At 46.9% G+C, this 23,179-nt stretch overlaps 1 protein-coding gene and 1 pseudogene across 6 annotated transcripts in view; one reads left to right on the top strand and one right to left on the bottom strand.

The window, feature by feature from the left end:
- Nucleotides 1–3,273, top strand: part of Eml4 (EMAP like 4) — a 122,863-nt gene extending 119,590 nt beyond the window's left edge. For all 6 annotated transcript variants that reach the window (XM_057762009.1, XM_057761998.1, XM_057761989.1 and 3 more), the window contains 2 exons: nucleotides 185–315; nucleotides 732–3,273. In XM_057762009.1, the coding sequence (XP_057617992.1) occupies nucleotides 185–315; nucleotides 732–1,190 (590 nt within the window). In that variant the 3' untranslated portion in view covers nucleotides 1,191–3,273. The remainder of the gene's footprint in view (nucleotides 1–184; nucleotides 316–731) is intronic.
- A 1,998-nt stretch (nucleotides 3,274–5,271) lies between these two features.
- LOC130889666 (U6 spliceosomal RNA) lies at nucleotides 5,272–5,366 on the bottom strand (annotated as a pseudogene).
- Nucleotides 5,367–23,179: the final 17,813 nt, after the last annotated feature.

Raw genomic sequence — 23,179 nt, 5'->3', positions numbered from 1 at the left:
CCCCTTTGCTGACTATGACTCTGTTGTGCTCTTCTCTTTAAGTCCTAACTTGTCCTCTCACGGCGCTTTAAAGGGCAGGCTAGTTTCTTAGCACCACCCGTTGTCCTGTCCTGAGGTCTGGGTGTGTGTGTAAGGAACGCCAGTTGTGTTCTCAGCCTCATTTCACACACCTCTGTTTCCCCAGGTGTCTGGCCAGAAGGATCCGATGGAACAGACATCAATGCACTGGTGCGGTCCCACAATAGAAGAGTGATAGCTGTGGCCGATGATTTCTGTAAAGTTCACCTGTTTCAGTATCCGTGCTCCAAGGCAAAGGTTAGCCCAGCTCAGCAGAACCCAGTGCTGCCTTACCTTCTGCTTGGAGATACCTGTGGGGTCCCCAGCTTCTTGGTGATACACTGCACTGCCTGCTCAATTGTCCTCTTCTCACACTAGGGGGTGGACCATTGATAGTGTCCTATTCTGAGACAGGGTCTTGTTGGCCTTGGATTCACAGCATACCTTCTGCCTTTGCCCCCAGGTCCTGCCATTACAGGTGTGCACTGTCATCCCAGGCTCTTTCTGCCTTTGTATAAATAAACAGGAAAATCCTGCCGGTTTTATTCCTCAGATCTGATGTAATTTAAACTAGCCTGTTTTCATAAGCTGACTGGGTCTCCCTAGTCATCTCCATTGCTCTAAGCAGGCACATAAAGAATGAGTTTAATTTTCCCATCTGATTTATTTTCTAGGCTCCCAGTCACAAGTACAGTGCACACAGCAGCCACGTGACCAACGTCAGTTTTACTCATAATGACAGTCACCTAATTTCAACTGGCGGGAAAGATATGAGCATCATTCAGTGGAAGCTTGTGGAAAAGTTACCTTTACCTCAAAATGAGGTCATAACAGACAGCAGTCTATCCAAAGCCCCTGCCTCTTCCACTGAAAATGCCAGGCAGTGTAACCCTCCTCCACTGCCTCCTTCCCAGCCGTTAACGGAGACAGTTGAGGAAGAAAGAATAAGCACCTCGCCCACGCTTATGGAGAACAGTCTGGAGCAGACTGTGGAGCCCAACGAGGAGCAGAGCGAGGCGGGCAGTGAAGACCTTGGTGCGGTGATTGATGAAGAGCCTGCCAGTGAGTTAGGCGAGAAGCAGGGAGCCACTGACCTGCCTGAGGACCAGCAAGGTGCACCACCCCTGTGCTAAAACCCAGGCTCCAGTGCTCCCTTGGCTGCCTGTGATGTGATGGAGTCAGATAACATGTTGGGCAGTGATGGGGAATCACTGTAGATGGAGGTTTGTTTCCCATGTGATTGGTGTTCTTCAGTAGTCTGAGCTGCCATCTGTGAGATACAGCAAACCAAAGGTTGTTTGGTATATGTTGAAAACTAAACCAAACTTAAATAGCAGTGGAGACTGACAGGTGAGTGTCTGAGAAGTCACCATGTGTGGTGTGAATACTGGAAACAGAACTGCAGTTGTACCCATCGACATAAACCCGTTATCTGAACGTGACAGAGGCATCACAAACACCAGTGCTCCTACTGGCTCAGACTGCCTTTTTTCCTGATACAGAAAAAGGAAGCAAGAAAGTGATCTTACTGTGATACTATCCCACTCGAGTATCTAATGGGAACTTTTTAAGTAAGGAAAGCTTCAGTGTTGCCAAGTGTGGTGGTGTTGCCTTCTTCTGTAATACTGCATTTTCTTACACTACCAGTAGATGTCCGATGTGCTCAGGAGGCTACTCTAGAAGATGCCTTCTCTCGTTAGAACAAGGAACAGCCCTCAGTTTCTGTGGACAGATACTTTAACCTAGAAGCAAGCATTGGTTTGTTGAAGAGCTTTTAATGTATATTAAACCATGATTCTGAGAGATGGTGGGTCCTCCGAGGAGTCCTTTACTGGCCTGAACATTCTCTGATGTTTGGCATTCAAGGGAACGAAAACAAAACAGAACCGCATGCCTTTAAGAGATGAACTGTGATGATGACTGCTGACCTTCGCTAGCCTTCAGCACTATCTGTTCCCTCAGTAGAAGTAGTTTAAATGGTTGGATTGGTGCTTGAATTCATTGGTTCAGTTGTAATTTTTATACAGACTTCTTACACCGAGGGATGTCTTTTTTTTACAGAAGTGTGGTAGTCACAGTTCTGCCTAGTAGGGTGCACCCTTTGCAGATGTGCTGTCTGTGGGCGTTTCCTTCCTCTGCAAGCCTTGCAGCCCTGTAGGGCTAGCTTGGGTTTGGGCAGTGCATGTGTTGGTATACAAGGGGAAGGGGCTTTTTTCCAAGTTTTGTCAGTTAACTATTTTTCTGAAATATGTTTCCTACTTAAATGACTGACAAGTGTGCATTTCCTATGTTTGTTTATACTTTGATTACAAAAACTGTTTATTTTTTTTACCTTGCTACATTGTTTTCATACTTTTTGTTGTTGGATTATGTTTAGAAACTTTTCATAAGTTCAGAAGTCTTAAGTATGCAGACGTTTACGTGATTGTGCCATTCCAAAGTGCATCAGAACTGTCATTCCCTTCTCGTGTCTTCTCAGGAGTAACACATATCAGGTATTCATCATTTGGAAATATGAACGCTCCAGGGAACTCCCGCAGACACTAGGAGACTTGTACTCACACGCTGTATGGAAGGGTGTGTGCAGAAGGACAGGTGGAGACCTGTGTATCTCTAGATAGGATGCACACTTCAAAATGTTCGCAGTATAAGTCTCTGTCTAGGTATATGTCCATGTATCTCTCCTTTTGTTTACAACATTTTTTTTAATTAAGGAAAAAAACACCTCAAAGTAGCTCTCTTCCAAAGAAGAGATTCTAAGCCACCTGACTCAGTTCAGTCTGTACCCAGTCACCAGAGAGCACAGCTTCAGGTACCGCCCCCAGTTAGCGGTGGAGGAATCGAGTCCTAGGGGGGAAAGTGCATTTCTTCAGTGCCTGGAGAACGGCTCTCCACACACAGGGACTTTATCTGGGGCGTCTGTCACCTTTGGGGTTGCCATGTACAATGACATTTATAATCATGATACTCTTGGGTGGTAGTTTCCAAAGACACTACTCCTGTGCGGACAGCGTGCCAGCCCCTTGTGCTGGCAACTACTGTTTCATGTCAGACCTGTGATAATGGCTGGAAGGATGTGGGATTATGAATTGTGTAAATGTCTTCTTAGAAAAACTTGTGAATGAAAATGAACCCGAGTGTTTCATGTGAAGATGAGCCATTTCTATCATGCATTCCGATGTCATGGCAGAAAATTTTGAAGATTAAAAAATGAGATAATCAGTGTTTCCTTTGCCTTTTTTTGTTTGGTGGTGGTTGTTGAAGACAGTCTTGCTGTGTGTCCCAGGCTGGCCTTGAACTTGTTGGCAGTCCACCTGCCTCTGCCTTGAAAGTTATTACAGGCAGGCTCCACTGTACTCAGTTCCTTGGTCTTTTTTACATGTGTCTTAAATTGGTTTATTCTGGTACTTCGTGTGATGATCCAGATATCAGAAAGTATAGCAGTGGAGGAGGAGACACCTGTTCGCTTCTGTCGTGGACACACTCCTGGTAGTGGGAAACTTCATGCCACTAGAGGAAACTGGTTCTGATGTGTGCACCAGTTAATAGGGAATAGTGCAGCTTCCAGTTGTTTCAGAGCTGTGTTTTCTCTAATGTTTAACATCAGGTGGTCCTGGTGGTTCTTGTTACCCTCGTGGCCTGGCTGCTTCCTGGTGCTGGTCTTTTGAAGGCCTTGTACACAACAAACTGGCATCCACTGCTTTCCTCCCATATCTTAGCAATGCGCATCCTCCACACCACAGCCGTAAGCTGACTACACAGGCATCTGTACTCATGGGAACTTACTCAACTCTGATGGATGCATGGTCACAGCCCTTCACACAGACTTAGCCATGAGAGGCTTCCATCAGGTATGGTGACACACGCCCTTAATAATCCCAGGGCTGGAGAAGCAGAAGCAGTCCCGGTCAGTCCTTTTGAGTTCTAGGGCAGCCTATTCTACATAACCAGCCAGGGCTGGAGCCCTTAGCTGAGGAATCAAGGCAGAAAGGCCAAATAGCCAGCCCAGTCTCACTTAGCCAGGGTCATGCCAGCACTACATGCTTAAAAGGCTCAAGAAAGACTACACAGGAGCAAGGAGGCTACAAGGGTAGGACTCTGTTTTCACAAAGGAGATGGAACCAAGGAGGGAGCCACTAACAGTCTCCTTGCCCAGGAGTATGGTCCATTGCCTGCAGACATGTTGCATATATGTCATTGCCACTAGGCCCTGTTGGTGAAGAACGTGCCCAGGATTGCCCCAAACTCACACCTAAGAAACATGGGATCCAGGTGTTTTCCAAAAACAAAAAGGCTGCAGCACTTCCTGCAGGGACCGCACGTCACTGTGTAAGCTGCTGTGTTCACCTTCTGAGGGCCCTCTCTGGTGCTGTTCTAGTCTCGCCACTCAGCCCATCTCAGTTCCAGCCAAAGGAACCTAGAGGGGAACAGACTAGTGACTTCACTTGCCACTTGATGAGCCACCACCTTGAAACTAGCTTACTGAGCTTGTATCCTAGTGCTTCCAGTCCAGAAGACTAGCAGAAGCCCTCGGTGCTCCCTCCCCACCCACAGAACCTTCAGTGATGATGGCCACAGTCCCAAGTTCCATTGTCACCACTCAGTAGACGGGACCGAGAAGCCCAGTAACTTAAACAGATGGCCAGTGGCCACAGTTTGAAGGCTCTGCTCATGTGGCCAGACCCCATGCTCTCACCTCCAGATTATACTTGGGAAGATGATGGGTGGTTGCTCCTAAGAGACCCTCGAACGGGTTAGCCAGCTAGAGAAAGCTTCAGGCTCAGCAGTGTCAAAAATTGAAGGACCTTGTAAGAGACAGCAGACTAGTGGTGGCCAGGAAAATGAAGGAACACTGGGACTACAAAAGGGTGGCATCAGGTTTTTTTGTTTTCTAAAGACTGTATCTTGAAAGATGGTGGTTGCTTGAACGTGTGTGTGAATTACCTGGCATCAGAGCCCAGACTGGTTGGTAGGTAGATAGGTAGGTAGAATAGATAAGATCGATAAACTGGGAAACATCTGTGAATTAAATTTAACTACCAATTTCCTCTTAATAGACAATTATATATAAAGTTTTACCACTGGTGGAAAATGAGGAAGAGGTTACAGGACTCTTGAGGTTTAAGCTTCATGTTAATCTCTCATTTCAAAATGAACTTAAAACATAGTAAAACAAAATACATGGGAACTTCCCCCTTTTGCATTTTTTAAAAGACAAATATGGAACGCTTCAAGGATGTGTGTCACCCTTGCGCAGGGATCATGCTGATCTCTGTACTCCACCTTAGTGTATGTGCCGAAGCCAGCACAACCCTCTTGCATTTTTGAAGAGAACATGCAGCGTTCATGGGAGCATTTTACAACAAAACACAATGTCTTGTGTAGACCAGGGTGACCTCGAACTTCCTATATAGCTGAAGATGACATTAAAGATCCTCCTACCCCCACCTACTACGTGCTGAGCTCATGGGCATGGACCACCATGCTTGTTTTATATAGTGTTGGCAGTTGAACTGAGGGCATTGTATATGCTAGGCAAGTATTCTGCCAACTCCCTGGGCTACACTCCCAGCGACAGCGAAGCCCTTTCTGACCTTGTGCATCTGTGTATTCTGCCCCAGCTCAGATGACTTTGTGCAACTGGGTGGCTTTGCTATCACAGGTGTCTGAGTCAATTTCTTGTGTTTTGGTCACAAAGGGACCTGAAGGTGAACTTCTGAGGTGTGACAGCAGGAGGTCACAGGTTTGGCAACCCAAGCCTCCTCTGGTCCATTCCACTGCCAGCAGTTGGTATACGTTAGCTTGTTCTTACCCAAAATGCACGGGGTCTCTTTGATTTTTTTAATTGTTTGCATCACATAATGAGATATCGATGGATGGGACCCAAGTCTAACATAAAATCCACATATGTGTTTCAAATACACACATACACAGCTGGCAGGTTCACACTAAATGCCTGTGCATCCTGAGAGTGGCCTGTCACGTGAGATCAGGCGTGGAGTCTTAGTACTCAAAAAGTTTCAGGTTTTGGAACATTCCAGATTTAGACTTTTCAAGTTAGGGATATTTGTCTCATCTGTAGCAGCTCCCACTTCCCTGCAGTAAATGGGGCAGGACATCCTTTCTCTTCCCCACACCTGTTTTTTGCTTCAAGAGGCCCTGTTCTCTCTTGTTCTTGGAACCCTCTCCTGAAGCTACCCAGGCGCGCTCTCCTGGTGCCTGCACTGAGCTGTGTTCCTTTGTTCAGAATCGATCACACGAAAGGGAACTCAGGATGAGCAGCCCCCGGAGGCTCTTGCATCACCGCGAGACCATCAGCTTCTCCCAAATGACCGCTTTCCATGTGACTGTTTGCTGCCCTCGCGTATCTCATCACCAGAATCATTAGCAAAAAATGTGTGCTGGGCCTTGACATTTCCATTTAGAAGATGAATTAATTCTGAACAGAACCTAGAGTCCCCTTGGCAGGATTTATACAATCCCAGAGCCCTCCACCCCTACCTGGTAGACCAGCTTTCTGCTGGGGGCCCATGAAGAATCTAACAAAAACCTAACCACAGTCCCACCATACCACCCCATCCCATAATGTCATCTCGCCTAGTGATACCGCTGTCTGTAGACATTACTGTGGTGTTCACATAAGGAAGAAATCACCCAGATCTCCATTAAGTGATTGCACAAGCCTGCTGGCCACAGGTGAAAAAGACCCAGTTTTAGCCAGTAATTACTTAGTTCCCATGAATGTGTTGCCTGTGGCAGGTGGAGGTGAAGTTAAATGCTTGCTACCTGCCTGAGTTGCCCCAGCTTCTGGCCCCATGAGGAAAGAGAGAGTTTGGGGCTCTCTCCCCCATCTGCTCAGGCAAGGCCAGACCTCTGGGTATGTCATTAGCTATTGATTCCTGGAACAGTAAAGTCTGGCCCCTTCGGAGCACAACAGCGTCTGTCCTGGAAGGCCACAGTGTTAGGACCTGCAGGAGAGCAGGCAGCCAGCTCCAGTAATAACGCTGCCATTCAGTCAACAAAACTGACATTGTTTCCATGGGAAATGTTAAGGTAGGCTTTTCTTTCTTTTTGTTAAATAAGTGATAATAATCAATTGAGTTTTCATTAAACATTAACAAATTTAAAGGCAAGAATTTGTCCAAGAAACCACTCAGGAAACCAGGTACAAACACGCAAGACTTCATAGAATGTGCCCTCGCCCTGAGGATCTCAGCAACTGCTCTTTTCTCCTCCATGTTCTCAGTGTCCCAGCCACTGTGCCCCTGACTCACATACACAAGGGGCACACGACTAGTAGAAACCTGGGCGGACACACAGGTAGAGCAGCCTCCAGTCCCGCGTAGTTCCCGAGCCTCACCTCAAGCCTGCTCCCTCTCCAGTCCATCACCCCGAGGCCTCAACACTGGAATTGGTGACTTTGCCCAGTGTTCACCTCAGTCAGCATACACTTCCCTGGGGCTATATAAAATTTAAACAGTGCCACCTCTTCTTGTTCCCTGGCCCTACCCTGGAGAGCTGGGGACACCAGGCTAAGCTTAGCACTCCATGAGTTCTGGGGGGCAGAGGAGGTATCCCCATTCTATCTCTACCATCCCACAGCAGAATCAGTGACAGCAGCATGGTGTGTGCCTTAGGGGGCACTGACTGTAAAGATAAAACGAGTCCCTCAATTGGAGTCCTTATCTCAGGGTAATCCCAGATTTATGCATGGAAGAACTTTAGAAAAGGACAGGTGGGGGTCCCATGAAGAAGCACATAAAACTCGTGAATTAGGGGCTGGAGAGATGGCTCAAAGGTTAAGAGCACTGCCTGCTCTTCCAAAGGTCCTGAGTTCAATTCCCAGCAACCACATGGTGGCTCACAACCATCTGTAGAGGGGTCTGGTGCCCTCTTCTGGCCTGCAGGCATACACACAGACAGAATATTGTATACATAATAAATAAATAAATATTTAAAAAAAAAAAACTCGTGAATTAGCTAGGCAGTGGTGGCGCACGCCTTTAATCCCAGCATTTGGGAGGCAGAGGCAGGAGGATCTCTGTGAGTTCAAGGCCAGCCTGGTCTACAAGAGCTAGTTCCAGGACAGGCTCCAAAGCCACAGAGAAACCCTGCCTTGGGGGAAAAACAAACAAACTTGTGAATTAAAGACATCCCAGGGAGCTGGAGTCGAGAGTCTGGCAAGGCTTCACGACCAGTGTCTGGTCAGCGGGCAGCACTACTGGACTAGGCCCAAGCTACTACTGAGCGTGAAGATGGAGGAGGGCTGAGTTCTCCAGTGGACTCGGGCTGCCTGTTTTGGTCACCAGCTGCCCATCCAGACCACACTGAGGTTCCTTTGGGCCTGAAACACCGCAAAGACTGGACAAACAACATTAACAAAACAAATCAAACAGCAAGATAGCTCAGCTGGTGAAAGTGTTTTGTAGTGTGTCTGCCTTTGCCTTTGTCATGTTGTTTCCTCCCCGCCCCCAGCCTGATGACTGGATTCCATTCATCCCCAAGGTCACGTGGTAGAAGTAACTCCAGCAAGTTGCCGTTTGTTCTATGCCTGTGTGCCCCACATACATCACACAATAATTCATTTAAAGGTCAGGAAATGTCCCTAGCATATAGCTGCTTTTCTGCCTGAGACACACGTGTAATAGGGCTGTCAGTATCTCCCAGCCGGGGGGGGGGGGGGGACAGAGGTGGGGGGGCATCATGAGTTCTGGGGGCTGGAGGTTCACCTTAGGGAATCCTGCCTTGGCATAGGCATGCTACTTGCTACAACTCAGCATATCTATCATCAACTTGGAAAAGACAATAAAATATGTTCATACTTGGGAGTCTGCAGCGGGTCCATAGGGGCTTGGCCCACGTCCTGCTACGACCCAGTGAGCATTCATGGCCTCAAAGGCACAGCACCCTCCCCCTCTGACCCGCAAGGCTCCTTGAAGACCATGAAGCTTGCCTAGGCCACCTCAGCTCTCCTGCAACTTTTAACTCAACCTTCTCGGCCACACCTGTGGCCTCTGTCTGAGGCCTAGTTCTCCCATTGCTCTGTGAGCAAGTCCCAAGGAAGGGAGCTGCAGGCAACTGAGCGTGGAGAAAGTTAGAAAACCATTGCCCAAGGACCACTTCAAGGAGACTTGGCACAGCCACCAACCAGAAACAAAGGCTCCTCTCAATGACTCTGCCTTAATTAGAATAACAGCTCATTGGGAGCAATTTAGCGCTGGTTCGCGAAAGGTTAATGAGATTCATGTTTTGGAAGTGTTGACTACAACACAGACTTAACCAGAAACACAAATCTAACCTTTATTCTCTTTAATTATTCGGTCAGAATAATTTCCTTGGAGCCGGTTTAGTCTCAAGATGGTTCTAATTAAACACCAGTGAACTTTGAAATCAACATCAGCTCACTCAGCTGCAACTCAATTTTCAAACGAATCTGCCGTGTAACACGGGAGGGTTGGTGGTCCGAGCGGGGGGGGGGGGGGGGGGGGGAGGATGAGCCGTTCAGATGTGTCTGGCTTCAGCCCACGCTTGCAGCACCCCAAAGAGGGGCTGCGGCTGAGCTGTGCCATCAGGCCCTTAAGTGGCCCCTAAACCAGCAGCCCCTGCATGCCCCCCACTCAGCAACTATCTACTGCTCCCCGCACCCAACTCACACACATTTGGTTCCTACCCGCTTCCTCTTCCCCTCCCCCTCCCTCTTTCCTTCTCCCTGTCTCCGTCGCCCCCTTCCTTTCCTCCCTCCCTCCTTCCTATCAGAGTTTGGTTAGCTGAGCTTTGCTTTTTAACAGCTGTCCCCACTGACGGAAAGCAAGGCCACCATTTCCCATGACCTGAGGCAGCTTCAGCTGTCTTCCATCCCAAGGTGACGTTTGCTGTGGCCAGAGATTCCAATCTGACAAGTACGCGTTGGGCTGTGTGGAAGGCCTGAGCTTTGGTGCAGCCGCAAAGCCGTGTGATCGTGACAAATAGCAGTGAGCACAGACAAGGTCAGGGCGAGGGGAGGCATGGTGTCCTGGTCGGGCTGTTCTTTAAGGAATGCTGCTCCTAGATACTCAGCGTGGCCCTAGCAAGCGAACACATTGGTGTTTTGCAGCCAGTCCCCTGGCAAAGCCTGCAGTGAACTTCGTGAACTTCCGGACAGGACAAGCAGTACACGGCCTTCTGTGGCCACCACCACCTTCTGACCACACTGAGGCCAGGATTCCAGGCACAGGCCTATGCAGTGACAGCAGCCGGTGGCAGGGAGGCTGTATTTCATCTAACCAGTCCCTAACACAGGAGGACCTAATGGGGACTTGAGTTTCCCCGAACATAAGCCCAACCCCACCTCCATCAACCAACCCCTCATCTCCTGCCACTTCCCCCCACCCCCACCCCCCCACCCCCTTACCCCACCCCTCACTCCCCACCCCGCTGCCTCCTACCACCTCCCCCCACCTCCCACCACAGGCAGCTGATTCTTCACACAACAGCACTAGGAGCATGCCCATACAGGGGGCCATGTGGTCTCAGAACCCAGAGCTGAAAACAGCCCCAGAAATGATTTCAAAGGCATTTCCTTCCATTAATCTCTGGGCTTGTTTATCCAAGGCAAGGCCGCCATCTGGTTTGCTTTTGAGGCCCAAGCATTTGTTAGGTCAGGAAAGTCCAAGAGAAGCAAGGGTGGACCAAGGAGCCTGACGGGGTGTGAGAAGGAGAGGACTGAGCCAGGGTCAGGCCGGTCGGCTAATGGACTTGCCTTTCTCTTCCTAAGGAGGATGCATCCACAGGTCCCTCAAGCCAAGTTCCTGAGCAGCTCAACTGTAGGAGGGTAATGGAAGCCAACAACCCAAAATGATTTCCTTCATGGCATCAAGTGAAATAATAAGTCAGTCTGGGGAAGACAAATTTAAAATTCTATACATGTGGGTATTTATGTATGTATTTGTAGGTTTTGAAAACCAGAGTATGAATCAAGCGAAGGAAAGAAGAGAGCTTAAGGGAGGTGAGAAATAGGGAAGTAAAGTCCACGTGCTGAGAAAGCAGAGGAGGCTGGAGGGACAGCTCAGCAGCCAAGAGTGCTCGCTGCTCTTGCGGAGGACCTGGATTCAGTTTCCTGCACCTACATGGAGGCTCACGATCACCTGAAACTCTAGGTCTAGGGGATCCGAGGCCTTTTCCCAGCCTCTTCCAGTTCCAGGCTCTCCCTAGTGTACACATATGCATAGATAGAAACACTCACATACATACATTAATAGATTTACAAAAAGGAAAATGGAAGAGGGGAGTGGAGGCAGACAGAATGGGCTGAAGGGGAAGGAAAGGAAGGAGAGCAACATGCAGAAGTATAAAGACGCACAAATAAAGATGCCGGAACCTGATGGAGGAAGGTCATTGGTTAAAAAATAAAGAAACTGCTTGACTCCTCATAGGTTAGAACATACGTGGGTAGAGTAAACAGAACAGAATGCTGGGAGGAGGAAGAAGTGAGCTCAGACTCGATAGCTCTTCTCTCTGGGGCAGATGCGATGAAGCTCCAACCCAGGATGGATGTAGGCTAGAATCTTCCCGGTAAGCGCACCTTGGGGTGCTACACAGATTATTAGAGATGGGTTGATCGGGATATGAGAATTAGCCAGTAAGGGCTAGAGCTAATGGGCCAAGCAGTGTTTAAAAGAATACAGTTTCCATGTAATTATTTCGGGGCATAAGCTAGCCAGGCGACCAGGAGCTGGGGTGGCAGGAACACAGCCCGCAGTTCCCACTACAGAATGGCGCCCGACGTGGTAGCAGCAATTTCTTGGGTCTGCTCTGCTTGCTAGAGGCAAGCAAGTGCTCTCATCTAAGAGAGGCTTCCTGACTCAGCTTTAGCTGCAAAACCCTGCAGCTCTTTTAAGAGGTCCTGCCACGAAACACTTAAATGGTATTGATAAAAGCTGACTGCATGCTTGTTTGTTTTCAGCCGTAGCAGGAAAAAAGTTGTGTTGTTTTAAAATGCGGGCTTTCTGGGCCGTCCTGCCAGGGCAAACTGACTATTTGAGGCAGGAGGGCCGACTACAGGAGAGGACTTGAGTGTTGTCTGTTGCAGCTTGCTTGCTGGCAGGGACCTTGAAACGCCATAGACTTAGACTTGTGGCAATAAAAATGGCTACAGCTGGTATCTCCACCGTGAGGCTGGAAAGTTAAGGAATGGGCTGGATCTAGCCAGCAAAGCTTTAGTCCTACTGAGATTGCTTGGTAAATTAAAGACTCATGTGGTCAGAAAAACAGAGAGAGATACAGTAAAGAGAGAGTCAAAAACAAAGAAAACTTCTAAATGATTTACAGTGTGTTAAAAATATATGCAGGCTAAAAGTTAAAGTTCTTAAAAGTAAAAAAAAGGAAGAAAGAAAGTAGTTGAGTGTGGTAGTACACACCTTTAATCCCAACACTTGGGAGGCAGAGGGAGATTGACCTCTGTGACTTCAAGGTGTGGTAGCACACGCCTTTAATTCCAGTGCCTAAAAGGCAGGGACAAACAGATCTCTGTGAGTTCAAGGTGTAGTAGCATAGACCTTTAATCCCAATGCCTGGGAGGCAGAGACAGAAGGATCTCTGAGAGGTCAAGGAAAGCCTGGTCTACAGAGCTATTCCAGGTCAAAGATACAGAGAACCTGTCTCAAAAAGCAAAAAAAAAGTAAAAATAAACAAAATAGAGGTTAAAATAAAGTGCACAAAGATGGAAAATACACAGAGAATTTTGATACTGTATGCTATTATGCTCTCTTTGAATTGTTTGAATGCTGAGGAAGGAGCAACAGCTGCTAAAAGATATTTGTTTATAAATGCTACTGAACTAATCCAACATAGATATTTTGAAAATACCTTGACTTCAGAATTTGGATCTAAGGATATGATACTTTGGAAAAGAGATTCTTCTTTTGTTTTCACAGATGATGACACCCTGCAGATTGCTTCCATCCCAATATGGTATGATAGACCACGCCCTCCTGAAAGGTTGCTGTGAACACCTTCAAAAAATTACTTCACTCAATTGACGACTGAGATGAACCTAGCACACAGGTTATACCCTGAAATATCTGATTAACAGCGCCCCCATTCAGCAGGAAGCAGTTTGGAGAGAAATAACTACATCCATATTCCCAAATATTGTTTATAAGTGTTCTTTTACATTTAAAGGGGGAGATGATATAGATGTGAATAATTTGCATTGATAAGAATCTTGGTTTACTGATATTAACTTAAGGTCAGTTTTGTTATATGTATATGTATTTCTAATCTTGATTAAGGTATTGTGATTGTGTAGTTCACTTAAAATGTAATGTATATAGGTTGTTAATGGATAATCATCGATAATAGTCAAGCTTGTAGTTATGTTAGTTAGATTTTCTAGATGTGCATAGATATATTTCAGATAGGCATTCCTCATATCTTTCAAAGACTACAGAATATGGCATTAATGTTTTAATAACTTAGGACTTTTCATGACAATGAGACACTATGCTCCTGGCAGCACCAATCTACTTCGAGAGGAAGATGGGCATCGAAGAGGATCCTTATGGAGTCTGATAGCCATTTGGGCAAGAAACTGCTCTTGCCTGGACTGTTGTATAAACTGGACACAGAGAACCCACAGAGAGAGGACTACTGAACTTGCCTAAAGGTAAGATGATCTTTCGGGGTTCCTGATTCATGAAAGAGTCTGCGAGACATTCTGCAGGACACAGCAGATAGTGACTGAACTGCCTTTGAAGTTTCCTGCTTCATGGAAATGTCTGCTGGAAACTATGGGCCTGTAGGCTGAAGATGGATGCCCCAACGGTACAGAGAAACTTTGGGTGACTGTCAAGGCAGCTAGATGTCTCTGTCATTTCTAGAGTTTGAAAGTTGCTTATTTCTTGTTTGCTTAGGTAATATTGTATCTTTCTGGAGTCTTTGATGGAGTTGAAGAATAGTTAGTTATAGTTATAGTTTTCCTTAGTTATGATAAAGATAAAATAGATGTAAATATGATAATTTTTACTTGATAACTGTTTTGTTATATGTAATTTTGCTTTGTTAAAGTTAAAGCCTTCTTTTTTTTTGTTTAAACAGAAAAAGGGGAAATGATGGAGGAAGGTCATTGGTTAAAAAATAAAGAAACTGCTTGGCCCCTCATAGGTTAGAACATAGGTGGGTGGAGTAAACAGAGCAGAATGCTGGGAGGAAGAAGAAGTGAGCTCAGACTCGATAGCTGTCCTCTCTGGGGCAGATGCGATGAAGCTCCGACCCAGGATGGATGTAGGCTAGAATCTTCCCGGTAAGCGCATCTTGGGGTGCTACACAGATTATTAGAGATAGGTTGATCGGGATATGAGAATTAGCCAGTAAGGGCTAGAGCTAATGGGCCAAGCAGTGTTTAAAAGAATACAGTTTCCGTGTAATTATTTCGGGGCATAAACTAGCCAGGCGACCAGGAGCTGGGGTGGCAGGAACACAGCCCGCAGCTCCTACTACAGGAACCCAGTCCTTAGTATGTTCACTGACATAGTTAATTTAAAAAACTGCTTGGGCGGTGGTGGCGCACACCTTTAATCCCAGCACTCAGGAGGCAGAGGCAGGCGGATTTCTGTGAGTTCGAGGCCAGCCTGGTCTAGAAGAGCTAGTTCCAGGACAGGAACCAAAAGCTACAGAGAAACCCTGTCTCAAAAAATCAAAAAAAAAAAAAAACCAAAAAAACAACAACAAAAAAAAACTGCTAACCTTAGCTGGGCAGTGGTGGCGCATGCCTTTAATCCCAACACTCACAAAGCAGAGGAAGGTGAATCACTGAGTTTGAGGCCAGCCTGGTCTTTAACAAGTAATAGGACAGCCAGGGCTGTTACACAAAGAAACCCTGTCTCGAAAAACCAATGTAACTGGAGGTTTCTTTCCTGCTTACCCGCCCCCTCCCCCACAGTCACTTAGGAAATCATCACTTGGAGGTTTAATATTAATTATAACTGTTTGGCCAGGGGCTCAGGCTTCTTATTGGCTAGCTCTACATATAAATTAACCCATTTATAATAATCTGTGAATTGCCATGTGCCCCATGGCTTACTAGTAATGCTCTTACTTCTTACTTCTCTGGCAGCTGCTGGCATCCCCCAGACTCCACCTTCTTTTTCCATGAATTCAGTTTGGCTTTCCCACCTAGCTATATTCTGCCCTGCCATAGGCCAAAGTAGCTTCTTTATTAACCAAAGGTAATACAACATGTTCACAGCAAATAGAAGGGCATCCCACATCAAACAAAACAAACGAAAAAAAATGCTACCTTTTTAAGGGTACCCTTGCCTGGACACCCATGGAGTCTTCCCACACCCTGGAAGCTAGAGCAGGGAAAATGCCATTGGGAAAGCAGCAGCTGCACTGAGGCTATGGTGGCATCTGGTCTAACCGTGTGACCTAGGGGACGGAAGCAGACTGAATGTCCGGACCTTTGTTAAAGAGCACCTCACCGATAGCAATGAGAGACCAGCCTGCAGAGCCAACCAGCTTGGCAAGGAGTTAAAGCAGCCTGTAGAATGGCTCTGAGCCTATAGCCACAAGAACAGGGCGGCCTGGGCGGCCTTACTGCTTTGGTCCTGAATATCACAGACTGCTGACTGTCCTAGTGAAAGTCACAGACCCCCAAGGGCCAATGCAGTGTCCTCACGTGGATGTAGAGCTGGGTTCTGCTGGCTGGACAACCATTTCCACGTGTGCGATAGGAGAAGGGTCCTGCTCTGCAGAAAAAACATCAACTAGCGACAAAACCAAGACAGAACACAGAGGACAAGCGCCTTGTCCCAAAGGCAGTCCTTTCTGTGCTGGCTGTTCTTAGTGGACCTAACGGATAGGTGCCACTAGAGACTGTCCCTGAAGAAGTCATCCCAAGAAGCCAATGACTGTTTCCAGCAATATCAAAAAGTGCTCTAGAGTCGAGTAGGCAAATCATGAAAATAGTTCACAAAAATGGAAACGCAACGTACTGCTCAATGAGAAAATGGATTTAAAACATCAACGATATTCAGCATCACTAATTACAATAAGAAGGTAATTGAAACCACCAAGACATTTTCTTGTGTGTTAGACTGGCAAATATCAAAAAGCTAGACACCATGCTCCACTGACAAAGAGGAGCCAGTCCCATCTCCCAGAAGGAGCAGCTGTCAAAAATGGGAAGCAGTATCTCTTAGCCCGAAGCCTCTCCTCCAGAAATTATGGCTCAGGTGTATTCAGCAGTGTATCCGATTCAAGGCGGAGAAGGTTGCGCAGGGCTAAAGCATTATTTGTGAAAGAAAAAAAAAACCCAAACAACCCAAAACTTGGCACCCATATGCATTGGCTACTTTTCTGTTGCTGCAAGAAGATGTCATGATCAAAAGCAACTTAGGGGACCAACAGATTTATTATTACATCTCACAGGTTGGATAAGAGTCAAAGGGAGCCAGGGTAGGAGCTGTGGGGGCGGGGGGGGTGCGGGGAGGAGAGAACACTTAAGGGGAAGAACACTGCTTACTGGTTTGCTCCTTCTGGCTAGCTCAGGCTGCTCATCAACAACCTGGACCACCTGCCAAGGGATGGTACCACCCACAGGGGGCTGGACCCTCCCACATTAATTATTAATAAAAAAAAGTCCCACGGTTTGCCTACAAGCCACTCTCATGAAAATATTTCTTTTTCAGCTGAGGTCCCTTCTTCCCAGATGACTCTAGTTTTTATTACATTGACAAAAAAACTAATGAGTAAGTACACCATGAGGGGACTAGTTAAAGAAAAATAACCAGTGTACACCATGAGGGGACTAGTTAAAGAAAAATAACCAGTGTACACCATGAGGGGACTAGTTAAAGAAAAATAATCAGTGTACACCATGAGGGGACTAGTTAAAGAAAAATAACCACTGTACACCATGAGGGGACTAGTTAAAGAAAAATAACCAGTGTACACCGTGAGGAGACTAGTTAAAGAAAAATAACCAGTGTACACCATGAGGGGACTAGTTAGAGAAAAATAACCAGTGTACACCATGAGGGGACTAGTTAGAGAAAAATAACCAGTGTACACCGTGAGGAGACTAGTTAAAGAAAAATAACCAGTGTACACCATGAGGGGACTAGTTAAAGAAAAATAACCAGTGTACACCATGAGGGGACTAGTTAAAGAAAAATAACCAGTGTACACCGTGAGGAGACTAGTTAAAGAAAAATAACCAGTGTACACCATGAGGGGACTAGTTAGAGAAAAATAACCAGTGTACACCATGAGGGGACTAGTTAAAGAAAAATAACCAGTGTACACCATGAGGGGACTAGTTAAAGAAAAATAACCAGTGTACACCATGAGGGGACTAGTTAAAGAAAAATAACCAGTGTACACCATGAGGGGACTAGTTAAAGAAAAATAACCAGTGTACACCATGAGGGGACTAGTTAGAGAAAACTATGGCGAATTATAAAATGGGGTGCAGTCGAGAACACTCTCTAGGCACAAGGTGAGAAGCAGAAGGAACAGCAGCACTTAGGGAAAAACTAAACATACAAGGCAAGTCTACCCACACATACGCACAGAAGATACCGAATGGCAAATCAAGGAAATACTGGGGAAATACAGGGTCAGCATGGAGATCCATTCTTCGCTGGCAGGTAGAGAAATGTTCACAGACCAACGGGCATGGTGAAACAACTCAGCTACCAAACACTGAGCATCAGAGGACCAGTGACACAGATGGCTATTAGATAATGAAAAGGAAACCACTAAAACCCTTACAGCTCACTGTCATGGAGGATGTACATTGTTAACAACGCAGCAGGAGTGACAGCCTGGAAAATCACTTTAAATCAGGTGTTTGGCGCACGCCTTTAATCTCAGCACTCGGGAGGCAGAGGCAGGTGGATCTCTGTGAGTTCAAGACCAGAAGGAGGAGGAGGAGGAGGAGGAGGAGGAGGAGGAGGAGGAGGAAGAAGAAGAAGAAGAAGAAGAAGAAGAAGAAGAAGAAGAAGAAGAAGAAGAAGAAGAAGAAGAAGAAGAAGAAGAAGAAGAAGAAGAATCACTTGGGGGCTGGAGAGATGGCTCAGTGGTTAAGAGCACCACCTGCTCTTCCAAAGGTCCTGAGTTCAATTCCCAGCAACCATATGGTGGCTCACAACCATCTGTAATGAGATCTGGTGCCCTCTTCTGGCCTACAGGCAGAGTACTGAGAATACTGTATAATAAATAAATAAATCTAAAAAGAAAAAGAAAAAAATCACTTTAATTTTTAAAAATTCTCCTATGTGGGTTTGTGCACATGAGCACAGTGCCTTAAGAGGCCAGAAAAGGGAATCTGACCACCTGGTACTGGAGTTACAGGTGCTTGTGAGCCACCTGAAGTGGGTGCTCAGATCAACTTGGGTCCTCTACATGAGCAGTAAACACTCTTAACTACTGAGCTCTCTCTCCAGCCCCAGAGGGGGGAAAACACACTTTTAAAAATGATTTATGAATATATGCTGGGCGTTGGTGGCACATGCCTTTAATCCCAGCACTCGGGAGGCAGAGGCAGGTGGATCTCTGTGAGTTTGAGGCCAGCCTGGTCAACAAGAGCTAGTTCCAGGATAGGCACCAAAAACTACAGAGAAACCCTGTCTCGGAAAAAAAAAACCAGATTCATGAATATGTATGAACATTTTGCCTGAGTGCCACGTTGTGTAGCCACATGCATGCTCGATGTCTGTGGAGGCCAGAAGAGGGCATCAGATCCCCTGGAACTGGAATCACAGATAATTGTGAGCCACCACAAGGGACTTGGGAACTAAACCCAGGTCCTCTGGAAGACCAGTGAACATTTCTAACACTGAGTCATCTCTCCAGTCCCAGAAAAGAAAAAAGAAAAAGTCACTTTTTACAACTACCTTAATTAACAAACAATTCAGTCAAAATTCAGCTAATCACAGGACTGTACCCTCTCAAACACCCCACAGACCACTTCAGATCACCAGGGGAAAAGATGTCTTCTTGGGCGAGAAATCTGTCCAATAGCTTTGACAGGAACGTGAGCTCTGAATCACCAAAAATAGAACAAGCGTTACCTAACAAACAGGACACCGCATCATCCGAGGGGAGACCATGTCCCCACATGACAACTTCCTGGAACTCCTCAATAACTCAGTGTCAGGAAGGACACTGGGAGCTGTTGTAACTAAAGACAAAAGGATTTGTGGAAATTTCATGTTATTATACTCTTTAACTGGATCCTGGTTGTAAAACAAAAATCCTCACCAACTAGAAGCTCAGGTGCTGTGTAATGCTGTCCTCCAGGTGTGGCGTGGCTGTGGCTCAGCTGCTAAAACTCCTTCCCAGAGGGCAATATAAACAGTTTCCACTCCTCCTCCCAAGGATGCAGAAGTCCACTCTGGGGCAACAGTGAGTGTGTAGGTGACGGGCTCCGTACATGGCTTGAGTGTTTCTTTCCAACAACGCTGCATCGGGAAAGCCTTAACCTAGCACTTTCCCATACCTTCACAGACAGAACTTCTCCCCAGTCCTCCAGAGCCTAAATGCTCTTGCCCCTCCCCTTGGCCACATGGGATTAAGGCCGATTTGCCTCCACCAGGTGAAGGGAGAGGCTGGGTACTTAGGTCATAGTCTTGTAATCCTCCCAACCCTTCCAGGAAGGGAGGTGAACAGTCCACAAGCCCAGCTGGAATAATTCTTTTGTTAGTGGGAGCAGCTGAACACCCCAAGATGGTGGTTGTTTGGCTCAGAGGGTAGTCAAGAACAACAGGCCCTCTTGGACTCCTAAGAGTCCCATCATGCAGGGACAGGGTGCTCATGAGACTCTGCCCCTTCCTTGTGATTTCTAGGCAGCCGACAGTTGCCAGAAGGGGACTCGTGAGTCCCCTCCCTGGGGATTAATTGGCAGTTAATGTAAGGAAATCTGAGGGAACTCGGTCCCTATTGGGTTGATTCCTGCAGGCCATTAGGGACAGTTGGTTAGCTCTGGCTGAGAGCCCCGTTAATTTCATGCCCTGGAAGGCAGAAAAGGACTAGAATTACTGGGAACGAGGCAGTTTTGGTGCCCAGATCCTCAGGCCAAATAGCACTGTGTTCACAGGACTTAAGAAAGAACTGAGTTTGGGACTGCAGACGTAGCTCAATCAGTAAACAGCCTGCTTTGCAGCACAAAGACCACAGTTTGAACTCCAGAAAGCCAGGCACCACCGGTGGCATGTGGGAAGGTGGAGAAAGGTGGGTTTCTGTGGCTTTCTGCCCGGCTAGCCTATTCTACTCAGCAGGCTCTGAGGCTGTCCTCTGGCCTCCACAGGCGCCCACACAAATGCACATGCACACACAAACACGCACATGCACACACAAACACGCACACACAAGTATATATAGCTCCCACCCTGCCCCCCCCCCCCATTTGAAAAAAGTTGATTCAGCAGGGATATGGGCATTAGTAGAAGACTTTGGCAGCTTTTGCTGAGCCCCATGGTGGGACACGGTCATTCCAAGGTGCAATTGACTCTGGAAGTTTGGCTGGTTTAAACTGGCCTGTAGATCAGGCCCGTAAAGTGCAGAAACAATCAAGAGGGTGTGAGAAATAAAAAAAGACAAAGGGGGGCTTGTCAGAGGCACGAGAAAGCGATGTGGTAATATCTATCAGAGTAGGGTGTGGAAGCCGAATTCGGTGTCTATGAGCCCCGAAAGGCTGGGCAAAGGGTTAAGAAGTAGATCCGACACAGCGGTGCAGAGATAACAAACTAAATTTGCACCCAGCTACTTCTGTTGCTCATGCAGGCACAGCCCGATACTTTCTGGGAACCACATACCCCAAAACGGCACCAAACAGTCTTTGGGTAGTCTCTGAACAGCTGATCGGGGTGCTTTTGACTGGACCCAGTCCTTTGAAGCTGGTTCCATCTGCTATGTAACCATCTCTCCCCTGGAAGGGTTGATTTGTGTTTACTTCAGTTGACAAGATTTGAGGTCACCAGGCCAAAGGCTTTTTTGTCTCAAGGTATCTTCAATCTCCATTCAAATTTTCCTGCACAGCTCCCCAGATGTTTTTGTTCTACTGTCGGGTTGCCCTTCCGAAGTTCCATCTTTTCTGAGATGGAAATGGTCAACTGGGGCCTGCAGTTGCTGGTTTTTTCCATAGCAATACTGGACTGGATGGGCCTGATAGCAAGCGCCTCCATCTCCATCCCGCAGTGGCAGATGATTGACATCGCAGGCCAGGCCATGGACAAGGAGTTGTGCAGTGACCCAAAACTTAGGATTTTGTGTCTGCACAGCAGCAAGCCCACTTGTCCTAGTCAGTGTTCTATTGCTGTGAAGAGACTCCGTGTCTACGGCAACGCCACCTCCCAGACAGGGTTTCTCTGTGTGGCAGCTCTGGCTGGCCTTGAACTCACAGAGAGGCCTGCCTCTGCCTCCCCAGTGCTGGGATTAAAGGCGTGCGCCACCACTGCCCAGTGAGTATAAAGGAAAACATTTAACTAGGTAGGGCTGGCTTACAGTTAAGAGGTTTAGTCCAGTATCATTATTGCAGGACACTGTGCTGTGCAGGCAGACATGGTGCTGGAGAAGGAGCTGAGTGTTCTACATCTTGATCCACAGGCAGCAGAAGGAAGAATTGTGCACAGGGTGGGGCTTGAACATGAGACTTCAAAGCCTGCCCCTGCAGTGACACACTTCCTCCAAGGCCACACCTACTCCAACAAGGCCAGACCCCTAATATGGCCACTCCCTATGGGTCAAGCATTCAAACACATAAGTCTTATGGGGGCCATACCTATTCAAACCACTACACCCTGACCCCCAGAAATGTTAAATAGTTTAGTCCTGCCATATTTACTGGCTAGACAATATCTGCTTTAGTCCCCCAGGAGAGGAACGTGTAGATGGATTTTTCTTTGGGTCACCAGCTCACAAAAAACAACAAAGAGACTTAAATTATAAAAGCTCAACGTATAGCTTAGGCTTGTTCCACTAGCTCTTAGAACTTAAATTAGCCCACTTATATTAATTAATCTGTGCTTTGCCTTGTGGCTTTTTAACCTTTCATTTTGCACTTCCTGTTTCCTCTCTGTGTCCCCTGGCATCTAGATTCGCCTCCCCTTCCTCACTCTGCCTGGAAGTCCCACCTAGTCTCTCCAGCCTAGCTATTGGCCATTTGGCTCTTTATTAAGTCAATCAGAAGGAACCTTGGCAGAGACACATCTTCACAGTGTATAAAAGGAATATTCCCTGTGAGTTCGATGTGAGCCTGGTCTACGAGAGCTAGTTCCAGAACAGCCAGGGTTGTTACACAGAAAACCCTGTCTTGAAAAACCTAAACAAATAAATAATAAATTCCACAATAGGAATGCACTCTTGCTCCTGCCTGGCAGTGGAGTCAAAGCTGTATAGTGTGTGCTGCTCCTACCTCAAGTCCAATTCTGCCAATGAATGTGTGAGCTGGGGCTCAGCCTGGGGGTAAAGAGAGCCAAGGGCCTCCTGGTCACTCCATCCCTGAACACCATGTACAATTCTCTGGGAGGGTGGGGAAGACTGGGTAAAAAAGACAAAAAGTGGGGAGGGTATGCTGTTTGTACAGAAATAAAAACTAAGTTTTCAAAAATAGAGAAAAAAAGTCAAGCTTGTCACAAGAGTGGGCAGTTATGCCTAGAGAGTAAGCTGTGCACTAATTACACTGGAAATTGTTCGTTCATCTGCCCCAGTGCCCTTAAGAAAGGCAGCTGTGGCCAATGGAGAGGTAGCAGGTTGCCATGTTCGGGCCCAGAGATGGTCAGGTCCCAGAACGTTCGGGCCCAGAGATGGTCAGGTCCCAGAAGCTCGACTCCAATCAGGTACAGCACTTGAGAGCACAGCTATGCACCCTGGTGACCTAGGTAAGTCAGAGCAACAAGAGTCAAGCCTGGCTTCACCAAGTCTGTTGGCTAACCTCTCCATGTTCACAGACTTAGAAGAGCATTTGAGAGCCATAGAAGCATAGCTAAAGGCCTGAGCATGGACCATCAGTTTACACTCGATGCAAAGACCAGGCACAGCTGTGAAATTCTTGGGAACTTCATTATTGGTAAGGCACAGATGACACACAAGGTTGATGACAGGAAAAACTCCTCCAACATCCCGTGACTGTTTATATTAAATC

The sequence above is a fragment of the Chionomys nivalis genome, chromosome 1 (assembly GCF_950005125.1).
Source record: "Chionomys nivalis chromosome 1, mChiNiv1.1, whole genome shotgun sequence".
NCBI classification, from domain to species: Eukaryota; Metazoa; Chordata; class Mammalia; order Rodentia; family Cricetidae; genus Chionomys; species Chionomys nivalis.
The sequence above is the reverse complement of the archived record's forward strand: the minus strand, read 5'-3'. Positions and strand labels throughout refer to the sequence as shown.